Source organism: Herpailurus yagouaroundi, unplaced genomic scaffold (genome assembly GCF_014898765.1).
Source record: "Herpailurus yagouaroundi ecotype Mexico unplaced genomic scaffold, PumYag 222, whole genome shotgun sequence".
NCBI lineage: Eukaryota > Metazoa > Chordata > Mammalia > Carnivora > Felidae > Herpailurus > Herpailurus yagouaroundi.
Window position 1 is genome coordinate 10,074,587 of NW_024412453.1, and position 24,973 is coordinate 10,099,559.

At 45.8% G+C, this 24,973-nt stretch overlaps 1 protein-coding gene across 2 annotated transcripts in view; it reads left to right on the top strand.

Annotated features, from left to right (window-relative positions):
- Positions 1-316: 316 nt before the first annotated feature.
- The window catches only part of TXNDC11 (thioredoxin domain containing 11), a 60,290-nt gene continuing 35,633 nt past the window's right edge, over positions 317-24,973 (top strand). Inside the window, exons 1-5 of one of the 2 annotated variants that reach the window (XM_040459024.1) lie at positions 317-711; positions 7,485-7,701; positions 11,163-11,260; positions 14,840-14,969; positions 24,757-24,850. In XM_040459024.1, coding sequence (XP_040314958.1) covers positions 455-711; positions 7,485-7,701; positions 11,163-11,260; positions 14,840-14,969; positions 24,757-24,850 — 796 coding nt within the window. In that variant the 5' untranslated portion in view covers positions 317-454. Of the gene's footprint in view, positions 712-7,484; positions 7,702-11,162; positions 11,261-14,839; positions 14,970-24,756; positions 24,851-24,973 lie in introns of those variants that run through there. The other variant, XM_040459025.1, reaches the window with a different exon arrangement.

Below are 24,973 nucleotides of genomic sequence, written 5' to 3' on the forward strand. Positions count from 1 at the left end.
GCCTGCACGCGCACTGAGCGGATCCCGGTGAGGACTGGAAAGACGCTCGACCCGCGACTGCGCAGACTCCGCGGACGGAGGGCGGGGCCTGTGGGAAGACCGCCGGGCCGCAGGTGGCACTTGCGGGGAGGCCGTCTGCGCAGGCTCCGCGGGCGAGGGGCGTGGCTCGATCGGGGGCGGGGCTGTCAGGCGGGGCCGGCGTGCGCGCAGACTCCGTCTGCGCGGGGGGGGGGGGCGGAGTCCGCGGGGAGGTGCCGGCGTCCGCGCAGGCTCCGCGGGCGGGGGCGGAGCCGCCTGCGCGGGGGCGGGCTTCGCGACGGCGGCGGGGCTGACGTGGAGGGTCCGGGTTAGCGGGCGCGGCGAACTGCGGGATTGGGGAGCGACGGGCCGGGCCGGGCCCTGTGGCCCGAAGCGGCGGCGGCGGCGGTATAAAGCCGGCGACAGGGAGCATGTAATGTCGGAATGCGGAGGCCGCGGCGGCGGCAACAGCAGCAGCAGCAGCGACGACGCCGAGGACGAGGGTGGCGGCGGCGGCGGCGGCTCCGCGGGCTCCGGCTCCTTCAGCCCGGCCCCGGCCGGAGCGTCCTCGGCGGGCCGGCTCCGCCGCGGGCTGCGCGGCGCCTCCCTCATGGCGCGCCGGCGGCCCGAGCTGCTCTGCGGGGCCGTGGCGCTCGGCTGCGCGCTGCTCGTCGCCCTCAAGTTTACCTGCAGGTGAGGCGGCCCGCGTCCCCGGGGCCCCGGCCCGGCGGCGGCGCAGGACCCGCTCCGGGCCCGCAGGGTCGGGGGTCGTCGCGGCCTTCGCGTGCAGCGACGGGGTCGACTCTCCCCAGCCTGCAGCCGAGCCCGCCACCTGGCCCGCCCGCCCGCCAGCCAGCCAGCCAGCCACCGGGAGAGGTTTTCGGGCGCTGCCCGGGGCCCCTTCCTCCCGTTTTAGCAGCGAGGGAAGTGCGCCAGCTTCTGAGCTGCTCGTCACCTGTTGGGGTTTCTTGGGGGTGCACCTGTCACTTCTGCCCAGGCTGTAGGGCCCTCATTTAACACGCATTTTGTTGCCCTTGTGCGTCGCGTGTGATGATTCACAGCTGTTGGAGCCCTTGGAGAATTCGTGCATCCATCGATCTAAAGATTATTTATCCACACGTGCCGTGCGGGGAGCGCTCATCCGGGGGAGCGTCGACGATAAAAAATCACCCGCTCCTTTCCAGTGGGTGGGACAGGCAGAAAACAACTTCATGTCATTTTGAAGGACTTTTGGAAGTGCTGTGCAGGCAATAATAGAAGGGATACGAGGGTGGGGCAGATAGGCCTTGGCGACGGAGCGACCAGGAAGCTCATACAGGAAGGAGGAAGGGGCCAACATTGGGAAGATTTGGGGGAAGAGTGTCCGAGGTAGAGGGAGCGCAAGTGCAAAGCGTGGGCAAGCTGGTGTTTTTCTGGAACTGGAAGGAAAGCCCGAGTAGGCTGGAGCACAGTGAACAGGAAAAATTAAAAGTTTATGTGCTGCTTTTGGGGGAAGGGACGCAGGTACAAATGTTAATTCAAATTTCAGGAGTGTTGGGGACGTCTGGGTGGCTCAGTCAGTTAAGTATCTGCTTTCGGCTCAAGTCATGACCTCAGGGTTCCTGATTGCCGAGTTCGAGCCCCACATCCGTGCTGACAGCGCAGAGCCTGCTTGGGATTCTCTGTCCCTTTCTCAGCCCTCCCCCGCTTGGGCACTCGCTCGCTGTCATAAAAGTAAACTTAAAGAAAAATAAAATAAGACAAATTTCAGGAGTACTTTTGGTCTCCCAAGTCTTCAGTATTATCTCCCGGGACTTCCATTGTAGAAGTCTCGGTTGCAACTGACTGGCATATTAGCTAAGAGGAAGATTTCCCCTTGGAGCATTTGTACCGAGTATGTTCTGCATAGTATGTGGTCCCCGTTGTCAGAGAGGCGTCAGAGGCTTGGGAATTTTAGTGGAAAGAGAACAGATTATAACCGCCCTTGAACATTTGCCAAGTGCCAGGTGCTATGCTGCCCGCTGGGCGAAGGAGGCTGTCCTGTCCATGTTAGTGCCCACCAGTAGCCTGGCTTGTAGCTACTAAATGCCAGTAGCACGCAGCCCTAGATATGATAACCGGCACTGTCTCCTGGGGAACAAAATTGCCTCCTCGAGAACTGTAGCGAACATCAGTGCATGTATCCATTCAACGCATAATCTGAGAGCCTGGTCTGGACCCTTTAAATCTCAATCCCCAGTAAAGCCTGGGTATATTTTTATGCTTCCAACTGATAGATGAAGAAATTGAGCTTTGGTCCGGTTACAGAGTTGCCCGAAATCTCCCCCCCTCCCCCCCCCCATTAAGTGGCTGATCTGGAATTTGAATCCTTCATTGTCAGTGCTAGGCTGTTAACCTTGCTCTTCATCACAAGCTGCGCAAAGGAAAACGGATGAAGTATTTTACATCGTGAAGTGACAAGGTGTCACGTGGGTTCAAAGTAGGAAGAGAGGTTCCCCCTCTCCAGGGTGGGAAGTTTACCGCTTGTTCATCTGTAGAAATACTGCTTAGTGTTTGTTCTGAAAGAACCTGACTTTAAATGGCTAAGAAGGTCCTTTGAGATTTGGGGAAGCAGGAATTGTGTAAATCGAGTTACTGGAGCAGGCAGAGCAAGGTCCCTTCCTGCTTCAGGCTAGGAGGGAGCGGTGAATGGCTGCTTGCCTGTCCAGCTTTGCTCGCTGCTGGCAAATCTGGACCGTCATTCAGTAGGCTGAGATTGATTTTGGAGAGTCTCGTTTGATTGAAGGGTGTCATCATCTGTTACATACACTAACATGCCTGGTCCCCTTTTTCTATTTTACTTTTAAGATTTTTGCATTAATGAAGACAGAGGTTTCCGGGAGAGTAGGATTTTAAAAAATTTTATTTTCATTAATAGCTCCAGGCTTAAGATCAGTGACAGCCCTTGTCAGTATTGGTGGCTTAGCTGAGTTCAAACCAGATCACATAAAAAAGGTTGATTTAAGGGCACGTGGGTGTCTCAGTCAGTTGAGCGTCCGACTTTGGCTCAGGTCATGATCTCCCAGTTTGTGAGCTGGAGACTCACATCGGGCTTGCCCCTGTCCGCGCGGAGCCTGCTTGGGATTCTCTGTACCCCTCTTTCTCTGTCCCTTGCTCGCTGTCTTTCTCAACGTTTAAAAAAAAAAAAAGGTTGGGCATTGAAACACAATAATTTTGCATTTTGGGGGGCCTTAAATCTTTTTTTTTTTTAAGAGGAAGAGAGAGAGCACACTTGAATGGGGGAGAGGGGCAGAGAGAGAGAGAGAGAGAGAGAGAGAGAGAGAGAGAAAGAATCTTAAGCAGGCTCCACCCCATGACCCTGGGATCATGACCTGAGCTGAAACCAAGAATCAGATTCTCAAACCGACTGAGTCTCCTAGGCACCCCTTTAATCTTTATCTACCTGCCTTTCTCTGCAGTGGATCTCCATAGTTTCATCCTGCTCTCTTTCCTTTCACCCTGGTTTTGGAGGGAAAAAAGTTGTGTGTCTGTATCTGTATATGTACTTGTGCGTATATTCATTTTGCTTTATCGCATTTTCTAATTTCAAAGCTGCTTCAGGTCCTCTTTGGATGGAGGTATAGGGGTGTGTGTATTTCTTATAAAACTTGGGAGCTGCAGCCTGCCTGTTTTGTTTGCAAGCAGCTCTGGAGTCTTTTGTACCTGAGACTACTTACTAGCCTTCAAAGCTGCAGGAAATCTTTGATCTAGATACAGTGTCTCAAAAATGTGTAGCGAACTTAAGAGTTAAATGGAAGCTTGGCAACCTTTCTGGTGGAGCAGAGGCAGATGTTTCTCTTCCCTGGTTAATGTTTCCCTTTTGATGGGCCACGTGTTTACCTGGCTGACTTAGTCTAGGACCTGCTCTGAGCACGCCGGGCAGTAATACTGAGTTCGTCAGTGCCCTTTGGCTGTCACAGACCTACGTTTTTCCTCAGATTGCGTCATTTCACACTCTGCACCCAGTTTGAATAGTAGAAAAGGACTTCCAAGGAGGGGAACTTGGGGGCTTTTAATAATGTGTCACACACAGGGCCTCCGTCATCTCTTTGCATGACTGCCTGTCTTTCGGGTCTCAGCTTAAAAGATGCCCTGTCACCTGCCAAATCACCCTGTTCCATTTTCCACGCGGCTGTGATCTTTTTGTCTGTTGCTTACGTGTTTGGTTGTCGGCCTGTCTCCTGCCTCGAGAAAGTAAGTCCCTTGAGGACGTTATTACGCCCTCTGCTATAGCCTTGGTACCTGTAGTGCAGTTTCTGAAGCGTAAACAACATGTGCTTGATGAGCATTTTTTGAATTACTGTGTAAGTGACCGAGTTTTTCAGGTTATAAAGACATTTTGCGTAAGCTCCCTGACTGCTGGGTCGAAACGTTAGTTTGAGTGAGTAAATAGGGGATTTGCTCTTTGGTACTACCACTCCTTTAGGATATTGATAGTTTTTGGCTAAAACAGGGAAGTAGTAATTTTAAATCTCTCTTCTTAATTCAGGAAGCTAACACCTTCTCGATGCAGAGGAAGGTGTGGGTTCCTTCCCTTGTGCTATATGACCCAAGACTCTTAGAGGAGTCTGGGTCTTGGGTGTTGCCACTTTCTTTTTTGGTTCTAAATATCTGTCTGTCTGCTGCATGTCTGCGAGCTGGCAGCGCTTCCCTCCTCGTTCTTCCTTCCTGCTCCTCTGCTGTGTTCTGAGAAACCAGATCATCAGGTTCCTTTGGACACATCTGTGAAGTTAGAACATAAGGATGTGGCCCTTAGGATCGTCCCTAGTAAAACACATGGGCCTCTGGTACTTGGGTTCTGAGTGTTCTTCATAATGTCTATCTGTATGGGTTTATATTTAATTTCCTTTTGTGTATGTTCAGGTGAGGTGAGTAGGGTGGGTTTGTTCATTTCACAAATTATTGAACTTCAGAGTACCAGGCACTATAAATCGTGAGGATCTACCAGTGGAAAAGATAGGGTTCTTGCCCTCATGCAGTTAATGACGTGGTAGAGTAGATAAATAATCGGTAAAAGAAGTAAGTTACCGATTGTGGTGAGAGGTATAAAGACAACGAATAGGGAGCTGAGAGAAGAAGTCAGGGCTCCCGCTTCAGTTGTCAGAGCAAGCCTTGCTGACGAGGGGCACAGCGGCCAAGCTTTTTTCCTCATCAGCTTCATTGTGGTGTATGTTACACTCATTGGAATTACACATGTGACACGTACAGGTTGATGACATAAGTTTAACCACCTCTGTGCTTTCAGTTGAGACGCGTAAGATTTCCTTCTCCCCAGAAAGTGTCCTTTCTGGAAACGTATAAATGCATTAATGTTGTTCGTATTCTTTAGTGTCTTGCTTCTTTCATTTGGTGTACTTATTTTGAGACTCATCCAATTATAGTATGTTTCAGTTCTTTTTTCTTTTTAAGTTTTGCTTAATTATTTTTTAGAGAGAGAGCGTGTGTGTGCACGTGTGTGTGAGGGAGAGAACCCCAAGCAGTCTCTGCACTGTCCCTCTGGAGCCGGATGCATGGGGCTCGAACCCCCAAACTGCTATCATGGCCTGAGCTGAAGTTGGACACAACCAACTGAGCCACCCAGGCGCCCCTGTTTCAGTTCTTACGGTGGGTCGTGCTTCATTATCCAGTCTGGCATTCTCCTCCTCTTAACTGGATGGTTTAGTCCTTTTATGTTTAATGGAATGATTGATATTGTTGGAAATAAGTCTACTTTCTGGCTATTTGTTTTCCATTTTTGTTCGTTTCTTGATCCTTCTGCTTGTTGGGTTAATGGAGTATTTTCTCGGGTCCCATTTTTATTCTCTTGGTTTCTTGGCTACACCACCATTATGGTTTTATGCCATGTTAGTGCAGATGTGTGAACAGCTCAAGGTGTTCATGGGCTCCTTTCACATGGTGGGATATGCAGCCTCAGCCAAGACCGTTTTTGTCTTGATGGGAAAAGTCGTGGCGGCTCTGTGACTTCAGATCACTCAGTTTTTCCTGTCTCCTCTTGATCTCTCCCTTTTGAGAACCTCAGGGATTCAGGAAGCCTGGTGTCCAGTTAAAATGGGCTGTTACTTTGTTGTTCATCATTACTAGCCTTGGGGTCATGATACTGTGGTGGCTCAGTCAGTTAAGTGTTTGACTTCGGCTCAGGTCATGATCATCGTGGTTTGTGAGTTCAGGCCCTGCGTCGGGCTCTATGCTGACAGCTTGGAGCCTGGAGCCTGCTTCAGATTCTGTGTCTCCCTCTCTCTCTCTCTGCCCCTCCCCCACTCACCCTCTGTCTCTCTCAAGAATAAACAAGCATTAAAAAAAAAATTTTTTTTTAAGTTACTTTACCAGAAAACTGGGTTTATTCAGGAACAGCAGAGAATTGTAATCTGGGACATACAAGCTATGGCAAGCCACAGGCAAGTCCCACATACAAAGGAGAGGAACATTATTTTATGGAGAAGGAGGAAATTGGGAGGGGTTGTTGTGAATGAAAGTAAATTGGAGAGAAGCAAGAGTTCAGGGGGATGACAGTTTTTCATTGGCTCATCGCTGATGAAGTGGTCAGTTTTGGGTAGGAGGTGTTCTGTCTTTTCCTCTTGGGGCCCCTATTTCTTTTCCTGTTGAGGATTCTCCTGCTGGAGTCTGTAATTGATCATTTTCCCTGTAATTGACCTGGAGAGGTGCTGGCTCCCCCCATATGGCCCCCCAACTCCATTATAGTGATGCTTCCCGATATGTATTACTTCTGCCGGAATGCCCTGGATAAGTGCAGGCCAACTCCAGCTAAGGAACTTAATGCTTTCTCGAAGTTCCGTTGATGTAAGAATTTGCCATGCAAATCTTAGTAGCGGTAGCCCGCATGTGCTCCCTCCCCTTAGTTCTGAGCCAGCTCGCTGCTTGTTCTGACTGTTGTGGCTCCTGCCACAGAGAGCCGAGGATGGAGTGTTTGGGGTGTGGGAGGGAACAGTATAGGTTATTCCAAGACATCCTCCTTGTCTGCTGCCTTTCCATCCCACATCTGGGGAGACAATATTAGAAAGGCATTTTCAGCTTATCGTTTATGTCTTGCTTGCTTTCTCTCAGCTAAATATCGCCTTAGCACAGAATATTTTTTACTCCAGGACAATGTTTTGGGAACTCCTTTTCCTTACGCCAGAGATTTGTCTTTTTTTTTTTTTTTATTTGTGGGACAGAGATAGACAGAGCATGAACAGGGGAGGGGCAGAGAGAGAGGGAGACACAGAATCGGAAACAGGCTCCAGGCTCTGAGCTGTCAGCACAGAGCCCGACGCGGGGCTCGAACTCACGGACCGTGATATCGTGACCTGAGCTGAAGTTGGATGCTTAAACGATTGAGCCACCCAGGCGCCCCCAGAGATTTGTCTTTTAAGTTCTGTTCTCCTTCCACACGAAGCTGTCCTCAGAAGAAGATAAATTTAGCGATCTTGTCTGTGTTTGCTCTTTTTTAGTCGAGCAAAAGATGTGATAATACCAGCAAAGCCACCTGTCAGCTTTTTCTCCTCGAGGTCTCCGGTTCTTGACCTCTTCCAGGGGCAGCTGGACTACGCAGAGCACGTTCGCCGGGATTCAGAGGTGGTGCTGCTGTTTTTCTACGCTCCGTGGTGTGGACAGTCCATTGCTGCCAGGTCAGAGATTGAACAAGCAGCGAGTCAGCTGTCGGACCAGGTAATGCTGACGTTGAACCCGAGAATCGAATCGAGTGACCGTGTGCTGGGCGGGTCGTTCCCACAGAGGCACACGTTGCCCCACTGGCTGAGTTACCCCGGGTGAAGGCCCAGAGCCTCGCTTCATCCATCGTGAAGGCTTCTGTAAACAAACAGGATTTCTGGCTGGGAGGGTCATAGGTGGGTAGCGGCCGGAGAGGAAGCCGAAGGTGCATTTCCCTGTAGCACAGCTCAGTGCTCACCGAAGGGGCCCATGCTGTTTGGTTTCAGTGCTGGAAGACGTAGTTGACTCTCCTTTTGGTATTTGATTAGTTGTTTACCGTAAGACAAATTTATGTGTCACGAGTACTACGTAGCAGTATTTAAAAATACTTGAAAAAAAATAAAAATACTTGGACCAGAGAGCCATATGCAACAGATACTTAATGAAGGTCACCTTTGTGCTAGACACGAGGGATATATGGGCCCGTGAGTCCTCTTTGTGGCAGTGGTTTTCAACTCAGTGGGTCCCCGTTGCCATTTATGCAACAAGTATTTTGTGATGTGCCATTTTTTTTCTGTCCTGAAAAGGAATTCATAGGTGATAAAATTTCCCTACACATATGATTTCAAGATACTCAATCCAATACACTAATTACCGCATAAAGGTGGGGGAGACCAAAATAATGTATAACTAGACCATGTGTGTTTCCGTATGTAAATGCTCAGGCAAGGTAGTTTCTGTCCGTTTATGTGGAACGACTGCGGGTGGGCGGTTGGAAATGCAGACTCATAAAGGTGTGGTGTGTCAGAAACTCAGTTACCGGAGGGGCTCTGCTTAACGGTGATTCGAGTTTCCTAAGTGGTGAACAACTCTTGGTAAGGTCCGGAACCAGTCTTTTCTGCCCTGTATTTATATAGGCGTTGCCTTCCGGAGAAATTCGGTGAATACAAAAGCCATAATGTGGATTCACATGTAAAAAGGAGTTCGGTCCTAGGCTTGAGTGATAAACGGGTTTTCCCCCCACATCGTTTGGACATTTAAAGCTGCTCTGGGGTGACGCAACATCATCCCAGATGTACCCCTAGGGCAGCCCCTGCCCACACATGCCCTGCAGCAGCTGGGTCATTGCAACAAGCCAGAGAGCGAGCCTCCCACAGATTTCTGAGAGGCGGCTGCTGGGATCCACTGATCTGAGGTAACTCATGCAGGCGGCTGGGGTCCCAAGTTTCTTTGGAACTCTGGGTTGGTTCTTCTTAGTAACAATGTTATAAATGCTGGTGAGGCTTTTTGCCCCGCCTGGCAAAGCCTTTCAAACCGTTATATATATATCCCTGAATGTGGTGCAAAGCACTGTTTAAATCTAGCTCTTCATTATACCTCTGTTTCCAATGACATGGATTCTCAGGGGTGTGATTCTGTGCTCTGACTTGGGACCCAGCGGATCAGTCAATTCCCTGTGCTCCCTTTACTCTCCTCCCCCTTGAAAAATGGCTAGTAAGAGCTGCACCTGGCTGGCTCAGTTGGCCAAGCAAGTGACTCTTATTCTTAGGGTCATGAGTTCAAGCCCCACATTGGGCAGTAGAGCTCACTTCAAAAAAAAAAAAAAACAAAACAAATAACCAGGTAGACCCTTCCAGGGAGGAAACAGGAACTCTACTGGAGCCCTGGGAGGCAGGCGTTCCCCAGGCCTTCCCCAAGTTTTCTGAAATTAGAGAACGTGTGGGGAACACGGGGAGAATGTACTGTGTTCCAGGGTGTCGGTTATTTGCCGTCTAACCATCCTTCCGAGTGACGGTGGGCACGGCGTTCTGGTGTGCCGGGCTCTGTGCTTTCTCCCGGCAGCTCTGGGGCTGGCACTCACGTCCCTGTTGTCAGAAGCGGGACCTCACACCTCCACGGTGGCCCGCTCGGCTAGAGATCACATGACAAGTGGCGGAGGTGATGGTGCCATCCACAACTAATGGGCACTGCTTTTTTCACATTTTTTTTTTTTCCAGCTCCTTCCAAATGGAGAGCTTAGGTTATTCTGTGTGTTCTCACTAGGGAGAAGGAGGGGGTTTATTCTTGGAAACAGGCAAAAAATCTTTTAAGCCATACCGCTTAGTAAAATTAGCAAATGTGGTAGAGTGTGCCCTATTTTTGAGTAAAAAAGTGAGATGTCCCCTTAAGTAAAGATTTTGTTGCTTTTCTTTTTCGTAAATGGCTCCATAGAGCCTCTACAGAGTTTAGAGCAATACTGCTCCTCAGTAAGTACAAGGAAGGCATTTGAAAGTGATTTTTCATTTGTAGTTTTCATATTTTTTCAATGTTCTTATGAAAATTTCTTCACGTAGCAAAGATGAAGGAGTTTATATATACCTGCCACGAGAGTTTTGCTATTCACATTTTATTGTGCTTGTTTTATCATGTATTTATTCATCTTATTACTCCTCTAGTCAGTGGTTCTCAACTGGAGGAAGTTTTCTCCCCCAGAGAACCGTGAGCAGGGTTTGGGGCCATTTTTGGTTACCGCTGCTCTGGACGGGGAGCTGCTGGCCTGGGGTGGGTAGAGGCCAGGTTACTCCCGGACATGGCGCCCCCAGCGTGGGGGACGGCCCCGCACCACAGAAATGCACGTAACGCAGACCTTCCTAACGACAGAAGGCCAAAATAGCCGTAGTGCAAAAGCTGAGAAACTCTGCTCTCATCTATTAACTCATCTTGGTTTGGGGACGTTTCAAAGTAGATTGGAGATTTAAATACTGCAGCATCTACCTATAAATATGTATTTAACTCATACTTTTGCTGTGTAATATTCCATTTCAGAGCAAGCCTTAATCATCTGTTATCCTTATTCGTGTTTAATATAGTCATTAATAATGGTCCTTTGGCTTTAGCGATGTTTTATTTGCATGTATTTTTTTTTCCTTCTCATACCCTCAGTTTGACTATCAAAAGACCTGTCTTTCTTTCTACTGAGTTTTAGTGTAATGCTTGCTCATTCACTTTAGAATTCAAAGCAAATCCAGGCTCCTGGGTGGCTCAGTCAGCTAAGCGACTGACTTTGGCCCAGGTTATGATCTCAAGGCTTGTGAGTTCGAGCCCTGTGTCCAGCGCTGTGCTGACAGCTCAGAGCCTGCAGCCTGCTTCGTATTCTGTCTCCCTCCTTCTCTCGCTCACCTTCTGTCTCTCTCTGTCTCTCCCTCTCTCAATAATAAACATGAAAAATATTTTTTAGGTTTCAAATGAAACCGTTTCCCTCTTGGGCTAAACTATAAAACGCTACTAAAATGCTAGTGTCCGAGCTAGACACATAGAGGAGAGTCTTTCTTTTTAATTGCAGAGGTAAATGATGATCTTCTTTGAATACTCAAAATAATTTTTTTTCATACTTTGTGTTTCAGAGAGGAATAGTTCCATTTCTATAATTTTATCTTTAAAATCTTGGTAATTTTTCAGTTGTTATTCATAGTCATTTGAAACCTTTTTTGGCCCTGCAGGTGTTGTTTGTGGCAATTAACTGTTGGTGGAACCAGGGGAAATGCAGAAGACAGAAGCATTTCTTTCATTTCCCTGTAATACATCTGTATCATCGGAGGTAAGAACTGTTAACTAGTTTTCAGATTTTGATTTCTAATGCCAGTTAAGTTCCAAAGCAAATTCTTTTTTTCTGTTTAAAAGTATTAGATATTCACTGTGGGGAATTGAGAAAATACAGAGAAGCAAAACTACATCAGTTAAAGGGTCTGGATATTTTATCAACCTTAGATAACCTCTGTGTGTTTTGATTTATATCTTCTTGTATCTTATATCTACCCACCCTCTTTTTTTTTTTTTTAATAAAAAAAGGGGGGTCATGTAGTGATAGTATTCTCTCAACTGCTTTTTCTTGCTTTTGTGAAAATCTTGTCATGCCATTACATAGTCTACAGCATTGCTTTTGATAATTCTGGCACCCCATTGTGTGGCTGTGTATTGCGGATAACCTACAAGTATTTTATTGTGTGAGAATACACAGAAGTCCTTACCCTGCTACCTGGCAACATAGCCTCGTCAGGAGGGAGTCGTAGCATCTTTTCAGCTGGGACGAAAATTACTACGAGTCCTCAATCCTGTGCCCATAATACTGAAACCCAGAGAGCTTTGAAGCCCTGAAAGGTTTTCATAAATTTTGTCCCCCAGTGCATTCATCTAGCCCGAAGTAACAAGAGGCTGCCTTTAGTCTGTATCCCACTTCGGGAGTCCGTTTATTATGCTGCACAAATACTGGTGTTTGAGTTTGGAGTACTGCCCAGACCTTGCTATGTGTGTTAAATAATGTCTGAAATGTGACTTGAAGAAGTTTGAAGAAAGGGGACGGCTTCAGTGTAATTGGCTTGAAGTTTGTTAATGAAGGTAAAATGGGCACGGAAGCTTTCATTAGTAAGAGCTTTACTTCTTATGCTGCATTTTTCCCTCCTCTGTCTGAACTTCTTGGGTTTCCGTCAGTGGGGATTTATGACAGACATCATCAAAGTATCACTTGCGGACTGTCATGCTCCATCACACTTCACGTTTCCAGTACAAAATGTTGTGTGGCTCGTAGAACTGTTTGTTAGGAGCTGGTAAATCATACTTGAGCAAAAATGCACTTTTTTACCCCGTCTCCACCTTCAAAGTCTATTCTAGATAGAAGAATCCTTCTCATATCGTAATGTTAGATTTGAAGATGTAAAAGCTCTGTGCTCTGTAATGGGATCAATAAGTTTGCCCTGCGAAGGTCCCTGCATTTCTTTTTCGGGGGGCTAGGAAATAGGGCACAGGTGCCTAGCAAGGAGGATAGGCCTTGCAACTCTAGGTAAGCACGCCAGCTGCCCAGAGGTGGGCTTAGCTTGATGTGATATTGCAATCAGGAGAGTTCCCTTGAACACAGTGCAAAATACCATTTTGGGCCGTATGGCTGTGCAGTATATTGTCTTACCCTGTTTTCTTAGATTTATAGAAAGAGTGCAAGGCCACGCAGAGAACCTTAGAAGCATCTAGTCCAGCCTTCTCATTTTCCTGATGAGGGATTTGAGGTTGCTGCTGCCCTCGAAGTGTGGCCCCTCCTCTTCGCCTGTTGAGTGTTACTTGTTTAAATTAGTTCAGACCTCGTCCTACTCATTTCAGTATCCACCATGCCCAGTGTACCTGAAACAGAAGAAAGTGCTCAGGCACAGAAATACCTAAAAAGCCCTCTGTTTTATACATAATGCATGTGAACGAATGCGTTTCTTCACCCAAGCTCTCTTGTGACCAGTCTCAGTAGACTTGAGGTTGTTTTGGTTAATAGCGCTTGCACACGTGGCACTTAGGCCCCGTCACTGGGCAGGATGTTGCAGTTTGTATTTTTGTTGTTGCTGTTTTTGTAACGGCTAAACTAGTGTCGTAGTAGCTGCTTGAAGAAATTAGTAGATTTTCTGTTTTGCTTAAGTGGATTTCATTTTTTGGCGTGTGTTGATACCAGTGAGGAGGAAAGTTTTTTAAGGGCTCTGAAGTAGGGAGTCGTTTCTTAAAACACTCTCCCCAAGGCCCTGCAGCCGTAGACCAGCTTGTCCTGTGGTCGTGGCAGTGGTGGCGTGTTGGTAAAATGCACTGTGCGTCCTGCATTCCGAGGTTCCCTCCGCTTTCACAAGTCACTGGGATCCTTATAGCAACACTCCCGGAGCCTGTTTGCCTGAGTAGATGAGGTTTCCAGATTTTTGACCCCTGTTTGCGGAAGAAAATAAATTATCAGATGATTTTTCGATTTCTTCCTTTAAATTAAGCATTGTTGGCAGCCGACGGGGTCGTGGCGGTGGTAATTTTTGAGCTTAAGTTAGTTACAAGTCTTGAATTGATAGAACTGTTAACTCTGTCTCCCAGCTGTGCACGTAGAATGCTGTTTTTACCTTTTTCATGCTAACATTCTTTTGTTTGGGCTCATCTTTTGCAGTACACACTGAGGAATTGTGGTCATCGCATCACATTATGTGTGTGTGTTCATTTACATAACCATTTACTACTGGGATCTCGCAGCATTTATGTAATCCTTGACTGTTTATTGCTGCAATGAACAGGAAGCATGATGTCAGTGTCTGTGTGGACAGGAGAATGGTTATGGAGTTGTTGAATTTTACCTTACTCCACTTCCCCGCCACATACCCTTCAGTTATATTTGAGGAATGTCTGTATTGTGCAAGATTGAAGACAGCCATGTGAGGACTCTGATTAGCTTAGAAGGATAACTGAATATTGGTATTATTGCTTAGCAATGCTAAATCCAATTCCTGGGCATCCCTCAGCACAGCTGGAAAGGAAAATAAGACCATTTTTGCAGGTCCCTGGCTTTGTCCCTTCACATAATCTTATTTTGTTGCGATAAAACTTTAAATAGGCTTAAGATGATTTAGTGATCCCTTGTGTAAGTGCCTGTGGGAATATTTAATAAGCACATTTTAGTAGGTCAAGGGCCAACTGCGTACCTTGTTTCTTATTTAAGAGTGATGTGTATGGGGTGCCTGGGTGGTTCATTCGATTGAGCCTCTGTCTTGCGCTCAGCTCTTGGCGTCATGGCTCATGGGCTCAAGCCCCACTTCGGACTCTGTGCTGACGGCTCAGAGCCTGGAGCCTGCTTTGGATTCTCTTGTCTCCCTCTGTCTCTGCCCCTCCCCCACTCATGCTCTCACGCGCTCTCTGTCTCTCTCTCTGTGTTTCTCTCAAAAATAACAATAAAAAAACATAAGAGTGATGTGTAAAAGTAAATTCTGCTTGTTGAATTATGTACTTAAGATCCTGGAATCCTTTAGCAGTTTTGGTCAGTTTCCAGGATTGCGTCTCTGTTTGGTTTTGTTTTTTTAGAGATATTGTTTGGGGATTTTTTTTTTTTCTTTTCTAGAGGCTAGAATCAATGAATGTTCTCTGCTTTGAAATTCCATTTGCAGTTGAATTAAGCTCCTAGAAGGGCAGTGGCTGTTTGTACCTCTCCTCACATGAAATGCTTAGTTCGCCCTTCTTTCACCTGCTGGGACACACAAGGCTACTTCCCTGTGAAGCAGTCAGGATCCTAAAGCGAGACATTTTCGTTTTGTGGTGTTGATGATTTCAGTTACACGTAACAGGTCTAATGCATGGTGTATTATTTTTATTTGTTATTTTTTTTTTATTTTTTTGGTACTAGTTTTGGACCAATCGAATACAAAGGCCCCATGAGTGCTGTTTACATTGAGAAGTTTGTCCGCCGGGTGATGAAACCACTTCTCTACATCCCATCTCAATCAGAGTTACTAGATTTTCTCTCAAACTACGAGGTACTTGTCTTTCATATCTCCTCCCGTCCCCAAGGCTTCACCGGGTGGTGTTGGATTGTGTACATTGGAAGGGTTTTTTATACCTCCTGATTTTCAGCATTGAAAAGATCGCATTATAGATAAGCTCCACTTAAATGCTTTTTGAGATAGTTGATTATAGGGATGGTTTGGCCAAGTGAGTTTTAAGGGAATAGAACACTTGTAAAACCTTGTGAATTTTTCATTTGGGAATTTCCAGCGATTTTCAATTTGTCTTGTGATGAATTTAGAGGATATAAGAATTAAATTACAATTTTTACGCACTGCAAATGTCTAAACATTTTATTTGAGTCTCATGGCATGTTACTGTGAACTCCTTGTTTTTTTGTGTTAGTTGTAGTTTAGCTTTAAAAAAACCTACGAATGTGTGCCTTTCTGTTTTATAAAGTGCATAACTGTTTCAAGGCCTTGTTAACAGAAAGTTTCCTAACATGGTTCTCTGCTGCTTTCCCATTGCCAGCTTCATCCCGTGGTAAATCATTTTCGTAGGATCTTCAGTGTGTGTTCAGGACAGTTTATTATTTCAGAGGCCGGTACAAAGCTTAAAATAATCTCAGTAGATTATGAGAATAGTTCCACAAAAATATTCACTGGAACAAGTGTAAATCACATTTGGGTATAGAAAGTAAAAATGATCCTTAGATAAAACAAAATCAGGACCATAAGTACCTGAGCGATAAACCCTATGAATCCAGACCTCACTGGGGGATTTACTAGTTGTGACTGGGTTGGATTTTACCTTTTGCGTTAGGGAGGTTTTCTGTAGACTGGACATGAATTTCTTTTACTGGGACCTCACAGCTGTTTCAGTCATGTTGGCAACACTCTTTGATGTGTTGTTAACTGTGGGTAGATTTCCTGGGCGGCGGTGTTACTATCTAGGTACTGAGCCTGTAAGTTCCCAGATGTGAATTAGTGCGAACGTGCCCTTGACCTTACATGGACACTGGATAGATTTCTGTGCCCTTGGTGGGCTTGGCTCTCATTCTTCCCAGGCACGCTGGTGGGCGGGAACCATACCGGGAGGCAGGGCACCTGGGCCTAGTCCTTTGGTGTAACAAGGACAATTAGGTGTAAGAATTGTGTGGGAAGTGGGTTTTCATGTAGATTTGCAGTGGGTGACAGAGGCACGGAGGCAGCACAGCCAAATGGTGACTTAGGACACCAAGCTCTGTCGCTTGTTAGCTGTGTGGCCTGTGGGCTACTTAACTTCTTTAAGTCTCCATGTTTTCATCTATAAACCGGACTTACGTAAGACATGAAAATGCCTGGTGGATGTAGTCCCAAGAAACGAAAATTTAGCAGTAGAAATGACATCATGGAAAAATCCTGGATATTCAGCACTATTGAGAGAACCCCCCATGTGCATGGTACTTGCTGGAACTCCCTACTTACATAAGAAATCTTTTGTTTGCAGGGGCAAAGAGGTTTTCCTTCAGGTAGGCTCTGTAGGGATTTTACAGAACACAACCTTCTTTTTTTTTCTTTACATTTTCATTCAGTCTCTCCTCACAAGTAAAGCAGAATGCCAGAGGAGCTATGGCACACACACACACACACACACACACGAAATATGGAAAAAGTTGATATCATTTAGCCTTGTAATAAGAGCACCAAGAGGCGGCTTCATTATCTTCAAATGCCCTGTTGGAGATTTGTATCCGGAAAGTTCTGAGCCAGTTCTTAGCAGGGATCGCATGATAAGGAGGGATTGCTAGAGGCCTGCGTTGTAGCCCTGACATTTGCGGTCTCTGATTTCTGAGTTTTACGCAGATTTCTCATCTCTGAGTTAAGTGAATTGGCTCAGATAATCCCTCCGGTCTTGGCCGGGTGAAGTTTAGAGGCTGGAAAGAGGCAAGCAGAAGAAGGTTCATCCATTATTGGTTGGGAAGTATTTTTCAGACCATGCCTTTGAACATCTGTATCAGTGTTCTTTCTCATCTTGTTGTATTTATTACCTCTCTAATGTCTCTGTGGTTGGCTCTGCAGGAGAGAGACAAGTCCCTCATAGTGACAGCAGCAAGGCTGATTCCTTAACCTTTAACCTCCGCGTTCTCTGAATCTGCTTTTCAGCGGTGCTTTCAGAGATGACGCTCCGAGTTTGACAGAGTCCACATCAGATGCACTGACGTGCCGGCGACATTACTCAAGGCTGTGTTCCAGCAGCCCACTTAGTTAGAATGATGTCCAACGATGATTAGCCTGTCGTTCAAACAGGGCCAGGATGGGGCCCTGTGTGGTTTCTGCCGGCCTTGAAAACGCTTCCTCCCGAAGTGGTAGATTGCTTTTATTATGTTGGTCTCATCTTTGTCACTGGGCTGCTTCTCACTGAGGTGAAATTGTCTGGTTGGCAAGAGACAATATTTGATCAATGGTGGAAGAATTCAGGAGTCAGGCTCAGCACAGGGCTCGTGAAACCATTCAACTTGTGAGACGTACCAACACTGCATAGATGTGGTCTGGGTTTCATACGCGCTGTCTATAAGATAGCACAACGGCACAATTCTAGATCCAGAAATGAAGACACTGGCATGGCTTTGAGAGTTGAGTAGAGAGAGGAAGGATACAGGGATTTTTGGAGGCCCCACTCCAGAGCACCATATACTTTTGGATGTTCCTCTCAGTTAAGGTTTCTCAACCTCAGCTTGATTGACGCTTGGAGTCAGGTGATTCTGTGTTTGGGGGTGGGGGCTATCCCATGATTTCCAGAATGTTTAGCAGCATTCTTGGCCTCCACCTGCTAGATACCAGTAGCTCTCCCTTCCCCCCTTAGCTGTGACAACCAAAAATAGCCAGGCATTGCTATATGTCCCCTGGGGTGGGGACAAATCGCCTCAGTTGAGAACCTCTGTTTTCAATTACTGTTTTTCCGAAGAAGGCCTTCAGTGTCTCACAGGTATTAGTAAAAACACATCTTTTTTTTCATGTAGCACACAGAATGCCACCATCTGATTGTTCCAAGTTTATCCGCGTATAACAGGGCAGAGAGCGTATGAAAATAAAGCAGTGCCTTGACTAGAAAATTCTGGAGTGTTATCTGTGGAAGATTAGAGACAGAAATTATGTATATGTATATATATACCTGTACATACATACGTATACACGTACACACACACATATATATACATATGTATACATACATACACACATGTGTACATACATACGTACGTATATGTGTGTGTGTGTGTATATATATATGGTGGTTTTTTTGTTTTTTTAAATTTTAGAGCACACATGAGCAGGGGAGACAGGTGGGGGGCGGGGAGAGAGAATCTTTGAGCAGGCTCCACGCTCAGTGCAGAGCCTGACACAGGGTCACTCTCATGACCCTGGGATCATGATTTGAGCCAAAATCGAGAGTCAGATGCCCAACCGACTGAGACACCCAGGCGCCCCAGGAATGACTTGTATTGTCATCAGTAGAGCTTTCCCTGATACTCGACCTTTTATTCACATTGTTGGTGCACCTCCCCCAAAAGCATGCCTCCTAAATATCTTAAGGATCTTGCTAATTTAAAGAAATCTTACTAATGTAAGATAATTTTATCAAAACCCTTATCTCCTAATTTATATTTTTTATTAATAGGGATTTCAGTATCAAGTGTGTTTAAATTTGAGTATATCCGAATTAGGCTGAATCATGAATGTTTCTGTGGTACTTCTGGGGTTTGTTTGCTTTTTGCTTATGTCTCTAGGTGTGTTCGTGACATCTTGTAGGAATGCATTTGGTAGTTTCCCCTCTTTAGAAAAACGATATTGATTAATTGTAAGTTTGTCTCTAATCCAGATATTCGTGAGTAGTTTGGACCGACACAAAATTGTGCCATTAGTATTTATTCCTTGGGAAGTGATGATATTCTGAAGTTAACAACTTTGAATGTAAACTTTTATTATATTGTACGCATCCTGACCGTATGTGTATATGCTTATGTCGCTCTGATGTCTCTAACCTGTGCGAATCCGTTTGTCACTAACCCCGGTTTTCTGCTTGTAGAGTAGGACTCTGAGCCCAGATGCAATGTTGAGGAAAATAATTTTGCCTTTAACTTATGGAACATGACAGAAAGACATTAGAGGGTGAATATTGTAAATATTCTGTAAATTCCAAAATACTTAGCTCATTATTAGCAACCGAGAGTGTGTAAACTAGCCCTGGTAAGTGCCCTCCAGTGTTCACGTGCTTTTACTTCTGATCCTCCTAATAGCCGTGTAAGACAGAAATGATAAGATCCTTCTGAACAGATTGAGAAGATGGGGTACAGAGGGTGTAATTTAACCCTAAGTGGAGACTGGACTATGGCTTAGAGTTTCTTGCTCCCCAGATTCTCCCTTGTATACGAAGAAATGTTTGCGGTCCCGGAGTTGAAACTTGACTATGTATCTAGAGGTCAAAACTTGGGATATTTAACTATTTTATGTCATTTTTGAGCCTTTCTCTTTCAGGATAGAAAAATTTTGAAGGTGTCGGCCTCTTAATTTGACTTCAACTTTCTTACCTTCATTTTTAGGAGTGTTTTTTAAGAATGCTGATTAAGGATGGGGCCATGGCTATTGACCTGTTAAAGCAGCAGAGTTTTACCATTTCCTGTTATTAATTGGCCCATTTGCGTTTATTCTGCAGGGTTGGGAGTGTTCTTTGGTAACCCCAACATTGAAGCAGGGTATGGTCTAGAATTTCTTCCCGGATGTGCACTAAAGTCATACCTACCTTGGGGCAATTGGCTGACTCACTTGGCGGAGCGCACGGCTCTTGATCTTGGTTGGGATTGTGAGTTTGACCCTCATGTCCAGTGTAGAGATTCCTTCAAAAAAATAAAGTAAAATAAAATAAATCATACCAGCCTCATAAATAATGAATGTAGCTAAAAACTGAAGTAAACTCGCCAACGAGGGAGAAGAGCTGGAAGTCCTCTCATTGACAAACCATGTTAAGACATTCTCCTTTCTGCATTCACTCCAACTAACTGGAATCCCTCTTCCTGGAGGGTTCTTCCTGCCTATTTGAGATGCAGACAGGAGAGTCTAGTTGATGACTTGTGGACAGCATGGACACACATATGACATGGTCATTTTGGTGGCTCTTGAGTTCAGTGGTTAGGGAATAGGATTCAGTGATGGTAATGTCACTTGCAAAGAGACTAGATCTAACACGGTTCTAATTTTAGTCTTTCTTAAGGTATCATTTGATTTTGGTATCACTAGCTTCTACATCAGTAATGCTTTCTTTTTTATTTTTTAAAACCCTTGACAGAATCATCTGATTTGTGCCTTATAATCTACCCACCAGTGCCAACAGTTTACTTAGAACTCTTTCCTTGTAATTTTTAATGAATTTCTATAATTTATCCATTTAAGATGAGTGATTTAGCATATATCCTGTCATTCATTCTTAGCAGTTTTGGCAAACCACCATTGTTTTAAGTTTAAGTGGCATGGGGAGAATCTTAGGAATCTTTTGGTGGGGGAAGCAGGTGTTAGGAAAATTGCCAGGTGAGAGAGAAAACCCGGGTATTTTGGAAGAAAATGTAGTAGAATGCCTGGCACCTGCCGTCCTATTGTTTGTTAGTAAAAGTCAACTCTGAATGTTGAGCGAATTAACAGATACTGCCTCTATCAATTCATAGTTTGACAGCACTGAGCGAAACGGTTTTAAATTTTCAGGGTGTGATAATAACATTAGTACAGAAATATTTCAATTGCCTTGGACTAGAAGCACTCTGAAGTAACTAGTGTTACGGCCACTAGAGGGTGTGTGCACCATTTGCTGAAATTTATGCCACCCTGCAAATGGTGTTCACTTAGTAGAGAACTCTTGTATGCTGACAAGGATATGCTGGCCTCCTATAAATAGCCTGTTTCCAACCTCATTATAGCAGGTGCTGAATATACTCTACCCCCATGGAATGGAATTAAAAACATGCAAACTGGGTCAAGTTAGAGTCTGGTATTCATCATATTTTATTCTTTGCTGAATTGTCAACTTAATGGGGGAGCTTTGTCTCCCTTATCTTTTTGTCTCCATTCTTTCACTCGTTCACAAGTGTTTATTTTGTGCCTGCTCCGTGCCAGGTACTGTCTGAGCTGGGTATGTAGTGATGAACGACAGAGTCCCTCTGTTTCATGGGGGTAAACACGGAGATAACAAACAGGAACACAGACAAAGTGCAGGGAGTTGAGTAGTGTCCACCCCTAATCCCTACATCCCCCCCCTCCCCCCGCGGAACATCAGAACGTGGCCTTATTTGGAAATAGGGACTTTACAGGTGTCATTAGTTAAGGATCACGAGATGAAATCATCTTGGACTTAGAGTGGAGCCTAACCCCGCTAATCGGTGTCTTTATAAGAGGACGCAGAGACACAGGCAAGAAGGCCGGGTGAAGACACAGGCAGACGTGGGAGGGGTGTGGCCAAGTTCCATCTGGAGCCACCCAGAAGCTAGGAGAGAGACAAGGAAGGATTCTTAGAGCTTCCAGGGAGGGCACGGTCCTGCTACCCCCTCGATTTTGGACTGCCAGCCTCTAGAACTGTGAGAATGCATTTCTCTTGTTTAAAGCCACCAGGTGGGTGGTAATTTGTTACCCCAGCTCTAGGAAGCTAACACACGAGGTCATTTCAGATAAGTGCCCCCAGACAAAGAAAGAAGAGGGATAGGATAGACACGAGGGCGGGGAGGTAGGGTGTAGCTGTTTCGGAAGGAAGAGGAGACCTCTCTGAGGAAATGAGGTTTGAGCAGAAAGTCACAGTGAAGCCTGTGTGTGGCCCAGCCCTGAGGAAACTTGGCGAAAGTGCTCCAGAGGGCGGGCGCGGTAAGTCGGAGGTCCTGAGGCAGAAATCGGGCTGGTGGAGCCAGAGCAGAGGGGAGATTGGTAGGAGACGAGGTCCCAGAGGGGTCTTGCTGCTTTGCTGCCCTGTGTCCTGATTAAACCTGTGATGAGTTGCACACGTGAAGGAAGAACAACGCTGGCATCTGAGTTCCTCTGACTGTTTGTGTGGTGGCTGCTTAAGCATCCCGGGAGCGGACTCACGGGACACTGGGGTGGGAACCTGGGGTCGGAAGACCTTTACACGTGGGTCAGCATCCAGTGAGAAGGGACAGCCTGTGTCCCAGCGCCTGGTTTATGTGCTCGCCCAGCTCATCCGAAAGGGCCTTGAAGGTGTGTGTGTGTGGGGGGGGGCGGGCCGCGCCAGGGTTGTCTGCTCTGTAGCGCCCCCTGGGTTTATTTGCGGCTGAGCAGACAAGGGGCCTGGATCTGGAAAGGTCCTGGTATGTGAATGTGCATATGTTGTGTTCCCCAAAGTCCCCCTTTTGCAGATTTAAGAAAGGACCATGGAGGAACCTAATCATGGCTCAGAGACAGCTGTTGGGAGACATGGAAGTTCTAGGGACGTGGTGGGTATATTTGTCTTAGTTAAAGCACAACCAGAGCCGGTTTAGTAACGTTTAAGTGATAATTGGCAGTAGAAATAAACAGGTAATTATCACCTCACTTCTTTGCTTTTTTTATTTTGAAATATTTCAAGTTACATTCTGAAACATGCCAGTTTTCAAAATTTAATACAGACTGTTAATGGTACTGTGAATACTTGAAAAGTAACACTTGAAATCGACTTTGCCCATTTCTCGTGTTTGAAGTGGCTACTTTTTTTTACAGTTTCTGTAGCCTTTTATCATCTCCTGTAGCTGTTGAATCTTAGGATTTTCATTTCTTTGGCAATGAGAAGTGAAAATAGTTTTTCTTACGGGGTTTTGTGCTTCGTATTGTTGATGGAATTACTTTGGTCAAACTGCTTGAAAATTTCATTACGAGTTCTTCTGCAAAGAGAGTCTCCTTCATCTGAATTATGTAGCTCCTCAGAAAACAGCAGCAGTGACACCATCAGCAAGAGAAAACCTTTACGCTGTCAAGGTGTCTACACAGGACCCCTGCGAATGGTCTAACCATTACTCGTGTTTAAAGGCTTAATTTGGGTTTCCCCTGAAGACTCAGAATTCACATTTTTCTTATTTGCATTGCTGTGTGCACACGTGTGCATGTGTGTGCAGAACCACGTGTGCAGCTGTGTCGTGCACGTAGGTATGCGCATGCTCACAGGCCACACGAGTGAGCAGTGAATTTGATTTTTAGCCACGAAACTTTTAATAGGCAGAATGGAGTTATTCCATTTGATTTGGGTTTGGAACATTGGTCAGAATTTAAAGTAACTTAAATGAGTCTGTTTTCTATCAGTTTACATTTTTGTTAACCTTTGTGCCCAGTTTTAACTAAGTGCCTAGAATTTCTCAGGATTTTGTCTTCCTTTGTGCGTGGTAGAAAGGCTTGTTACACCGTCCTAGCCTTGCTTGGAACATGCGGAACCCAAACGCTGTAATTCTCCTTTAAGCCAGTTCTGGGTTGGCTTGTTAAACACATTTTGACGGAGTTAAGCAAAAGAAAATCCTGTTTTCAATAACTTTGCTTTTTGATTTCCTCAGATGTTGGAAAAATAAATTATTTTTATGATTTTTTTTTTTTTAGGTGTTAGAAGTAAACATTCTGACTATCTCAGCTTCTAAAACCAGTTCATTTGTTAAGAGACTAAGCAAGTGATTTAGATTGGAAAGATCGTGTGTTCCACTACAGATGAGAAATTTCCTCTTTTATACCATGTGCTGATGTAAACTTTTACCAACAGATAAAGTTTCTCCTTTAGCTTTGGGATCTGGTTTTGTCCCAGTGATCAAATGAGCTCCAGTTATGTATTAAGAGCATGCTTTCGGGCCAAAAAGGAGTCTACATTTGCCTAGTGCTCTCTCAGGCCCATTCTTCTCAGTAACCCCATGATGCGTTGTCCCCGTTTGCCCGAGAAGGAAGCCGGGGCCTCCCGTTGAATGGTCCACCCAAGACCCTTCAGTGTCAGACTGGAGCTTAGGTCTTCTGACTCCAGGCCTGGCACTCTTTCCCCCTTTGGCTCTTAACTGTTAGATACTGTTAGAACAACACCAGACAGAATGGGTGCCACAGAGCATTCAGACAAGGAAGAAATTATCCTGACCTGGAAGGCAGAATACGTCTGGACAATTAACTGGCTTGGCAGGATGCAGGGGTGCCCTGTGGTGAAGCTTAAGAGAAATGGGATGAGCAGGTGGCAATACACGTATAGGAAGGAGGGGAGGAGCAAGAGAGCAAGAGATGAGCCCTCTGCAGACCGACCTGATGAGCCAGGAGGATTGCCGTTGTGTGGGCGGCGGGCTTCTGGGGTGGGGTGGGGGGGTAGGAAAGAGCCCCTGGAAGGATGACCTTGAAAGATACAACCTGATGTCCAGTAAGTGGGAAGCATGTTTGGAGTGAATGAGAGGAAGTGATTGAGGACGAAGTCAGAGAGAGGTTACAAAGAAATCATTGATACGACATGCCTGGAGATGCTAAACAAAAGCCGTGAGTACTTGAACTTGATGGTGAGGTTTCTCGCCAGGGACCTAGGAGAACTGTCCGCAGAGCCTGGAGAGACCTTGGGGAGAGGGAAGGAAGTGTCAGCTCTGACACCCCCCCCCCCCACCCCCCCGTAAGCTCACCTCCATCCTTTCCCCGCTTGTTGCCGAAATGGAGGGAAAGCCGAGTCCTATCCCCAGCTTTCCCCACGTGTTTAGGGTTTTTAAGAACTGAGGCACGACAGGTGGCACTTGCCAAATCATGATGTCCTAAAATATTCGCGTCATGCCGTGGCCAACCGTACGTCAGTCACCCAATTCTGTTCTTGTTCCCACAGCCTGGAGTCCTCGGGTACTTTGAGTTCAGTGGCTCACCCCAGCCTCCTGGTTATTTGACCTTCTTCACTTCAGCGTTACTTTCATTAAAGAAAGGTAAACACGATTCGTATCTAGAGTCAGTACTTGTAGCAAATGCGTGTATATTGATACCTTCTTTTGTGTTCGTTGTCTTCAGGTTTATACGTTTAAAATGTTCTGATTCCTTTTCTCTGTATT